The sequence below is a fragment of the Pogona vitticeps genome, chromosome 2 (assembly GCF_051106095.1).
Source record: "Pogona vitticeps strain Pit_001003342236 chromosome 2, PviZW2.1, whole genome shotgun sequence".
In the NCBI taxonomy this organism is placed as follows: domain Eukaryota; kingdom Metazoa; phylum Chordata; class Lepidosauria; order Squamata; family Agamidae; genus Pogona; species Pogona vitticeps.
In genome coordinates this window covers 197,490,844-197,500,454 of record NC_135784.1, presented here as the reverse complement: position 1 = coordinate 197,500,454, position 9,611 = coordinate 197,490,844, and the positions used below count along the sequence as shown (strand labels likewise).

The window sequence follows — 9,611 nt, the reverse complement described above, 5'->3', positions numbered from 1 at the left end:
TCTTGTAAAGTTGTTATGTTTGGACCTGATCTGAAATTCTATGGCCTTTTCCCTTTTTCTTAAACCACCGTACAGGCAGAGTTGTGTATACTTTTATGTTTTAAAATAAAATAGAAATTCTGCACCCCCAGAATCTGAATGCTTTTCACGCATGGTCCTTAGGGCACATAATTTATTCTGCTTTTCTGAGTCAAGGGAAGATAACAATAAACTTCATCCAGGACATTTTCTGTAGGAAATCTTTAGAAAACTCCATAGCTCTGAAGATTAGAAACTATTTTTAATGCTAGTTCAGATTTTTAGACTGCTAACTTTGGTAGCTAGTACTACATCTTCTGGGTATTGGAGGCTCACAGAAAAACTAAAATGTAAACCGCTCTAAAGGCTTTGTTATCTGGATGGGCTTCCCCCCCCCTTAATCAGTGTCATGGTACAAAGTAGCTGTAAAATGCAAATATTTCAAAGTGTATGTTCCTGTCTTCATCATGTAAAGGTAGTTGATTGAATACATTATCCATATTTGTGTTCGACCAGGCTCCTCCTTTTACGTACTAACTGTACCCTGATACAAAACCCAGAACAGCTGTGTGGGACTAGAATGGCAATAAACCCAGACCTTCCTGGTACATAATAGAGTTGTACAATCATTATAACTGTAAACCTGTCCATGCACATTCAGAAGTAACCTTTGTTTTGTTTGATTCTAGTTAGTCTTATCAAGATTCCAGCCTACCTTGTACTTACACTGTGGCTATAGCCCTTGTGTAGCTCTGGTTGACTGGAGGCTTCTCCCTCTCAGATGCAAGGGCGGAAGACGTGTGGATTTTTCCTTCTTTTTGCCGTCCTTTATATTCACTCGATGCTGCAGCTCTGCCTCTCACACCTGTCCCATTTCTGAAAACCTCTGTCAAGTCTACTGGTGTGTTTTTCATCCAAGTGGAGAATACGCAGTAGAAATTGGGTGGTGGTGTCTTCTACCGCCCCATCTCGTTGTAGAATTGGGCATGTTTCAGTTTTGGGTGGAGCATGTCTAATTCTACAGCATGATTCCCAAGGGGAAATTTGAGTAGCACATTCACTGCTCATGCAGGGCACCTTGTAGTATGCAGGGCATGCCTCTTTGAGAGAGACTTGCATTGTGGCTCCTTTTTCCTTCATGACTGGGTGTATATTATTTCTTAGAGATTCAACTGTTTGGGGGAAGTTTTTGAGTCCAAGGTGCTTGTTACCGTTGCACATTAGCTTGCTTTCTTATATGATGGCCTTTACAGATTTCTCTCTTGCATTGTCTAGTAAAGACAGATTTTCTTTCCCCAATTGTTGATGTTTATGTGTTCCCAGGTTTTTAAAAAGCAGTTGGGCTTAAAGGAAAGACTAGCTGGCTGGATAGCTCAGTGGTTTAGGCATTTGTCTGCAGAGCCAGAGGTTGGGGGTTCAAGACCCCACTGTGTCTCCTGTGTGAAAAGCCAGCCAGTATGGCCATGGGCAAAGCTGCACAGTCAGCAGCTAGGGCACCCCCAGAAGAAGGGGAATGGGAAACCACTTCTGAGCATTCTCTTCCTGGAAATCCCTGAAAAATGACTTGACAGAAGCCAAAATTGACTTGAGGGCACATTCTTAATAAAGGAAAAAGTCAGAATGCAAACCATACCTTAGACCAGAGGTCCCCAACTTTTTCTGAACTGTGGACCGGTTGGGGGGGCATGCTCATGTGCAGGGGAGGGGCACACTCATATGGGGGGGCAGGGTACCCATGTGTGTGGATGGTGGACCGTGCATGTGGGGTGGGCGGAGATTGTCTCTGAGGCCTGGTCCTGCCATGGACTGGCACCGCGTTGGAGACCCCTGCCTTAGACCACCCCCTCAACTCAAAACATGGGTGCACTGGTGCACTCCCTTGTATCTTAACTTCCACCTCAAGCAAGCACTACAGCAGAACCCCATTAGCAATTCTACTCTCTACCCACAATGCATTGCTGGTGGTGGTGAACAACTGAAATGAAACATAAGCTTTGACAGTTTTAGAAGAAACCATGTTAATCTGGGCCAAAAAACAAAACTATGGCATTTTCAAGTAAAACTACTATATTTTAGTGTAAGCTTTTGTTAATCAAGTCCACTTCCTCAAGTCTGAGGGGAGATGGCGGAAGCGCCCGGAGGACTTACTAACTTACCTTGAAGCTATTGTTGCCCAGAACGCCCAGTCTCCGGATAGGAAATGAGCCAGAGAGCCTACCTGGAGCTTTTGCTGCTGTGGCCACCGTGGCAAATAGCGAGCGGGGCTATGCCTGGCCCAACAGCCGCACGGTGCCAGCTTCTGTGCTGCCATTCTCACCTCTTCCTTCCCTGCACTGTCACAAGGCAAGCTTGTTTTACCTCACAGATGGGTCTGCTTCCAAAGCCAAACGCTGCTGCCAGCCACTGTGGGCTCTCAAGGCGAAGAAAAATCTCAATTTCTCCCTCTCGGCAAAACAGTGCTGTAGCACCACGTGTGGGCTCACTTCCCAACACTTAGCCCTACAGCAGCGACAGGGTGGGGGGAAGGACAAGCACCTTCATAGAAATTTTTTTTAAAAAAAGAAAAGCAGGGTCCAAACCACTCCAGGCCCTTTTATAGATTCAAAATTCCCATGCCTTCAAAATGCTGTGGAATGAAAAATTTGAGGTGGATTTCACCAAAAAGCTCAAAGGAAGAGAGAAATACAATAAACAAATAAATCAGAATTTTTATACAGTACTGTATACCCCAACTTTTTAAATACTTATCATGGATGTTTATGTGGCTCTCTGAGGAATCAACAAGAGAACTCAAACAACAAAAATGAGCTGCTGCTGGGTTTTTCATTTTGTTTCAAACCAAAAATCCACTCCTCATCCAGTTTATACCAGTTAGGTTGCCAATCAGGCCTCCTCCAATTTATAGCAACTCTATGAATTAATGACTTCTAGAAAATCCTGTCTTTCACAACCCTGCCACATTGGGAAGACATTGAAATTTATGTTCCCTGGGGTGAAGCTTGCCACCCCAAACAGAGTCTGTGATTCCACAGCCTCTATTTTGGAACCTGCTTGCAAAAGCCTGGCAAGCTGTGTCTGGTCATGGTTTTGGAGATTTTTTTTCCCCTTCTGAATGCTCCACCCACCCACCAACCCCCAGCTCTGTAATGGCTAACTTGACAAAGAGTCCTGCAGGACTGAAAAATTTAGCATATGTTTATAAGATTTTAGTGGTCTAAATAAAGGTATTTCCCCACCCTTGTGTCTGGATTGTGTACAAGGACCACACCACTTTTCAACTTTTTAAAAATGAGCTGGTATCCTTTTACTCCAGTGGTTCTCAATTTTGGGTAATTCAGGTGTTCTTGGACTGCAACTCCCAGAAACCTCTGCCAGCACAGCTGCTGGTGAAGGCTTTTAGGAATTGCAGTCCAAGAACACCTGGGTTACCCAAGGTTGGGAGCTACTGTTTTATTTTAAATGGACCTTCCATCTCAGAAGAGTATGGAATGCAAAAAAAGTATTTCTCTTGCAGTTAAGATGGGCTTTCTATACTTCTGCGAAATTAGAATGGTCTATCCAGCAATTTAAGCTTATGTTTAGAAGTCATGATTATTCTGAAGCTGAAATCAAATTTAAGTGAAAATTTTAAAAAAAGCTAATAATGCCATATATTAAAATTGATGTTTGTAAGTGCCTGTTGAAAGTTGCGCCTACAGAAATAATACAGTTGCATGTGGTCTAAGAATTGCTATTCCATAACAAATGCTGATTTCTGTAACAGGTATAAACTGATTGCTCTTGCCAGTCATCTGTTTGATGGCAAAAGGGAACTAAATTTAGCCTATCCCTATCCCCCTACTTTCCTAGCAAGCACTTTTTGAGTTCTTCCATTGATTCCCAAGACGACCACTTCTATAAAACAGCTATCCACGCACAATCCACAGTATTGCTTATGAATGTAAGTCCCCATCTGGCAGTGGACTTGGTTGCTTATCTGGTACAGGCCCTCTAACTGAATCAGTGTGACACACAATGAGAAAGACCTTCACATTTGTATCAGTACATGCCCACTTGCCAGTCACTCAGCTGTTGCACATGACTGGACCATTTGGTTAACTTTGCTAATTATCCAGCATATTGTAGTGGGCAGAATGACAAAGTGGGACTCGGAACACCTAGGTCTGAATCCCCCTCCTCAGCCATGCAAACAATTGTGGTTAGAGATGTGGGTATTCATAGACGAATACGAATATCCCCCTGGAGGTAGAAATAACGAGGGTCCAGCCCCATGGGGCCAGACGGTCCACCTAATGCCTCCTATTTCACTGTGCTCCGCAATGGATTAGCCACTCCTGGCTGGAGGCGGAATGACGAGCCTCTCTGCCAGGCTGCAGAGTGGCTAATCCATGGCAGAGCACAGCGTGATAGAAAGATGCTGCTCTGCCTGCGGCAGTGGGTGAATGTTGAGTGAACCACCTGGCCCCAGTGGGCTGGACCCTCGTTATTTCCCCCTGCAGGGGGATATTCGTATTCATCTACGAATATCCCAATCTCTACTTGTGGTATTTGGTGTGGGTATGTGTTGAATTGGTAAAATATCCTACTTACCTGGAAAGCCCTATTGGGATTGCTGCAAGTCACTTCCAACCTGACAGCACAGAACACAGATATTTTTTCATTTAGTGTTTGTTCCCACTGCACTGTGACTTATTTTTAAATAAGAATTTTTTTAAAAAAGCCCTGAAGAAAACACCATCAGTTTATTCATCTTTAAATATAATTAGGCACTGTTTAATAAAGCATTACCAGTTTGAGATTACAGCACAGGTGTCTTTTTCTTTCTCCTCCTCCACAAAACCCAAAGTGAGTACAGCTTTGCTGCTGTGTACTATATCGTGAGGTTTTCTTTAAAGAAATGATTTTTTTAAAAAATCAGGTGTTGATTGGATCGCCTTTCTTGAAAGGTTATTGGTTAACAAAAAAAATGCGGTAAATATATATGTAGTTCTTTCAAGTAGATTAATGAATCCCTTTGACAAATGGCTAACATCTTTGCTGTTCAGATCAATGCATAAAAACAAGCACACAAAAAAATACCAAAGTATACTTGAAAAAACGTATTTAAAAACTTAAATTTCCTTTTGCCTAAGCTGACAGATATTTTTAATTTTATTCTGCATGTAAACAAGAAGAATCCCACACATTGCAAGGTATAATTCTTCTCAATCCAGTTAGGGGCTGTCTACACTCTTAACCAGAGCTGGAAGGGAGCAGAGTTTGTACAGACGCATACCATGCATGCACAACGTCTACAGTCACATCTGAGCATAAAACCTGTTTAAAATGAAAGCTGGACTTTCACCAAATATTTGCTTATGGATGGCGATCCAGAGGGGCAAATTAAGCACCTCTGCCCAAATATCAAAACAAACTTGTATGTGCATAGCTTCCATCCATAGCTTGAGTGCTGAACAATATGCCTGCTGCAGATACGCTTTCACTGGGGAACTGAGATCTCTCATTAACATGGGATTAGCAGTGTAAGTGAAGCTATCATAATTACACACTGGTTTTCAATATACTGGGTGGGCTAAAGGTGTGAAGGCATCAAGCAGGAACTTTGCTCATCCCTAGAACAAACCGGATGCCTAGGTTGACTACAATCACTGTAATCTAGGTAAAGGTACCAGTGTTTAAAGGGTTAAAATCCCACAAACACTGACTATAAAATACTCTCAGGTTAGTATCTTGTTCGGTATTTAAGCAGGCAGAACACCCAGCTAATTTGCCCCTGTCTGATGAGGTGCCAGTCATGCGCCTAGTCGGATGTGAATGGCACCTCATCATCTCGCGATGGCAGCTTCTGAGTTGGAATACCACCTGCACCTAAATATTCAACAGGATACTAGCCTTAATAGTGAGATGTCAGCTAATCTAAAACTATAAAGCTTGGTGTGTGAATGTGGTCCAGAGCTTCCTGTGGGTTCCACGATGCTCCCTACGCCATTTCTGAACATAAAAATGGAAGGCAGGTCACTTAAGCATCAAAATCAAGTAAAATAGCTTTTCTTGGATTGTATTCTTTTACACAGGAAGAACTGCATCTCTGAATGTAAACATAACACACAAAGGATAGTTCAATGTTTTAGGTCTCTGGCTGTGCAGCCAGAGGTTGGGAGTTCGATTCTCCACTGTGCCTTCTTTGACAAGGGGCCGGACTCAGTGATCCACAAGGTCCTTTCCAGCTCTGCAGTTCTAAGGTTATTATTAAAATAATGTGTCAGGGAGAAAGCACCTTTCTCTGCAAAACGCAGACATTTGCTATACAGAGGGACGCTCCCTCTTAGGAAAGTGTTCAAGCACCACCTCCTACCTGTCTGGACGGTACAATCCGTTAAAAACTGCACAACTGGTTTTCTGCTACATGTGAAGATTGGCTACGAGGTGTTCTTCCAGTGGCAGTTCAAAGGAAAAGGAACGGACACAGGAAAAGAAAACGAGGGAAATGCATACCAGGGCCCAGGTTGTTCCCAAGCCACTGGGGAGTGCTGCAGTTGAAAGTGGGCACTTGACGGAGTCTTTCTGAAGGACTCAAGTGAAGGATGAGTGGAAGAGGAACTCCTGCTTCAAGTTAAAAGAATGCAAAAATTCAAGCGTATTCAGAGGCAGTATACAGATTAGGTGGAGAATGCTATTCCTGGCTTAAATGTCTGATGCCACAGCCTTCAGTTTGCTTGCAGCTCAATCCTCTATGGTTGTTTACAACTCTTTTAGCTTCTCATCTTTGCTCTTGCTGTCAAATCCTGGACAGATCTTGGGGGAGCCTGGACTCTCACAACACAGTATTCTTGTGTTAACCCAAACAGGAACGGTTAGGTGTTCTGATCTTATTACAAGGCAGAACACTCTTTGAGGGGTGCCGCCACAGAGGCCTAGCCATGCTTGGCTTGCTTGGCACTGCTGTTCTTTCACCACTCGGAGGGGCGGGGGAGGCGCAGAAGTACTATATATGCCCAGAAGATTCAAAAAAGCATCCCTCACTCTCGGGGCTTCCCAATCTTTGGACACTTGAGACCAGCTGACCCCAAGACCAGCAAGGAAAACTGGCTGGGAGAAGCTACTTCGCACAGACAAGAATGAAAGGAGCAGCTAAAGAAACAAATGGATGGTCAGGTAAAGCATTAATTGTACGCGTCGAAGGAGAAGGTGGAAAGCCATTTGAAAGATGAGTGCTTTTTACCATGCTAAGAAATTAAAAACACAGACTATAAGGATCTGGAAAAATAATGGAAGATCATTGAGAGCAGCTGAAAATCAGCGCTCATTTTTCCTTGGACACGGCACTACAACCCCCCCCCCCAGTCCAGGCAGAGGCAAAGAAAGAGGAAGCGACCTGAAAGGTAGCACTTGAAGCACTGGGGAAGAAAGCCATCTTAGAGAACGTGTGGGCAGTCCTCACTGTTTTCTTAAGGCATAAAGTGATCCTTAGGGGAAAAATTATAGGCAAAGTTGGAAAATGGCTGTTTGTAAAATTAGAGCTACAGACACTTTCTGCTTCTGACACATTGCACTTTAGCTCTGTATCCTCTCAGAATACAGTAGAACCGCCATATCCACAGGATCAGAACCAGCAGTTTCACTTAGCTGCTGCCTGAAAATATTAAATAAAAAAGCACCCAGAAATATACGATTCCAAGGTGTACTACCAGAACTGGCCAATAGAGGGAACCAGAGACTGCAATACATATATATATATATATATATATATATATATATATATATATATATATATATATATATATATATATATATATATATATATATATATACTATATATACATATCTGCAGTTTTCCCGCATCCGCAGGGGAGCTTGGAACTGATCCCCCACAGATATCACAGTCCTACTATACTCAACAACTAAGCATTCATGTCAATGTTTGGCTTTTGACACTAGTTCTCTAAAAGATGCGCTCTTGCCCCTTCCATCCTCCAATACCAACACATATTATTTTGTTCCTCACCTGTTGGTCACAACTGTATTTTCAAAGCAAGATGTGAAAAAAGGAAGCTGATGACTTAAGCCCATGCACCCAACCTCCTCCCACCACCCTGGGCCACAGAAGGCGCAAGTAACTCCACGTAGAATTATGTTGCTCCTCCATCAAGGTCTCCAGAGGGAGAAGGAAGAGCCCTGAGGTGCTCCCAGTGGCTTCTTCCTTGCGTTGCAGTAGTTCAGCGCAGGACGGTCGGTCGAAACCATTGCCACACAGTCAAGCTCAAGGGGCCACTGGGGCTGGAACCTGAGGGACACCCTGCTCCTCAGAGGCCAGGGGCAGGGTGCTGCAGGAGCCTCCTTCTTCATCTTGAAGGGCCTTTTCCATCTCCCAAGAGCAATTCTGGGCCAGTTTTTTATGCCAGGTGTAGCTCCTTGTCCCGAGGCTGGCTGGAAGGCAAAGCTCCAGAAAGAGCCCCAGCGGCCTCCAGCTGGCAGGAAACAGGCATTCAAGGCAGTCAGTCGGTTGCTGGAAAATCTCCCCTTCTCCATTCTAGCCCATAGTCTCCCCACAGGAGCACTACGAGGCAACAACAGTTCCAGGGATAAACTGTCCCCCCAAAGACTGCCGAGCCGAAGACCTGTCAGAATCTGCCTGAATCCATGCGGAAGTTTTTGATCTCCAGCTCTAGCTGTTTGATCTGGACATCTCGCTGGATCAGCACTTCACGGAGCCTCCGGATTTCTTCCTGCTGACGGTAAAACATCTGCAGCAGCTGGAAAAGCAAAGATTTCATATATTACTATCCTGATCGGTCCACCACAGATTTGAATGTTTATTTGAAATGCTACAGAGGAAGGAAGAGGAAGGAAGAAGGAAAAAAATTCACCACGAACACACATCAACGTGAATAGGGACAACAACTGAAAACGCTTTTGTCCTAAGAGATTTTTTTTAAACATTGTTTATAATATCAAAAAGACGTGGTGGCGCTGTGGGATAAACCGCAGAAGCCTGTGCTGCAGGGTCAGAAGACCAGCAGTCGTAAGATTGAATCCACGCGACGGAGTGAGCTCTCGTCGCTTTGCCCCAGCTCCTCACCAACCTAGCAGTTCGAAAGCATGCAAATGCGAGTAGATAAATAGGTACCACCTCGGTGGGAAGGTAAAATGGCGTTCCTTAGTCACACTGGCCATGTGCCAACGGAAACTGTATTCAGACAAGCGCTGGCTCTACGGCTTTAATAATTTTAACATAGCTAGTTGACCTACGCTTTCTGCCAGTATATCCTTTTTAATGGGTTTTCAAATGCTTTTATACTTTTTAATCTATTTTTGTATTATGATTTTAGTACTTAAAATGTTTCTTGCTTTAATTCCTAACTGTTTTAGTACTCTGTGAGCCACGTTGAGTCCCACTGCTAGGAGAAAGGTGGAACAGAAATAAAGTAGGCAAATAAGTAAGTAAGTAAACGAAGAAGGAAAGACATATGGGAAGAAAAAAAAAGGGAAGTCTTTAAAAGAAAATGCCACAGGAAAAATGTGTATAATGCACTGAAAATATTACTAACGGCACACAAAGTAAATTCACAAACTCATCCCATTCACAAATCCAT

At 43.5% G+C, this 9,611-nt stretch overlaps 1 protein-coding gene across 2 annotated transcripts in view; it reads right to left on the bottom strand.

The window, feature by feature from the left end:
- Positions 1 to 7,816: 7,816 nt before the first annotated feature.
- Positions 7,817 to 9,611, bottom strand: part of CORO2A (coronin 2A) — an 84,374-nt gene continuing 82,579 nt past the window's right edge. For both annotated transcript variants that reach the window (XM_072991901.2, XM_020791374.3), the window contains exon 12: positions 7,817 to 8,771. In XM_072991901.2, the coding sequence (XP_072848002.2) occupies positions 8,640 to 8,771 (132 nt within the window). In that variant the 3' untranslated portion in view covers positions 7,817 to 8,639. The remainder of the gene's footprint in view (positions 8,772 to 9,611) is intronic.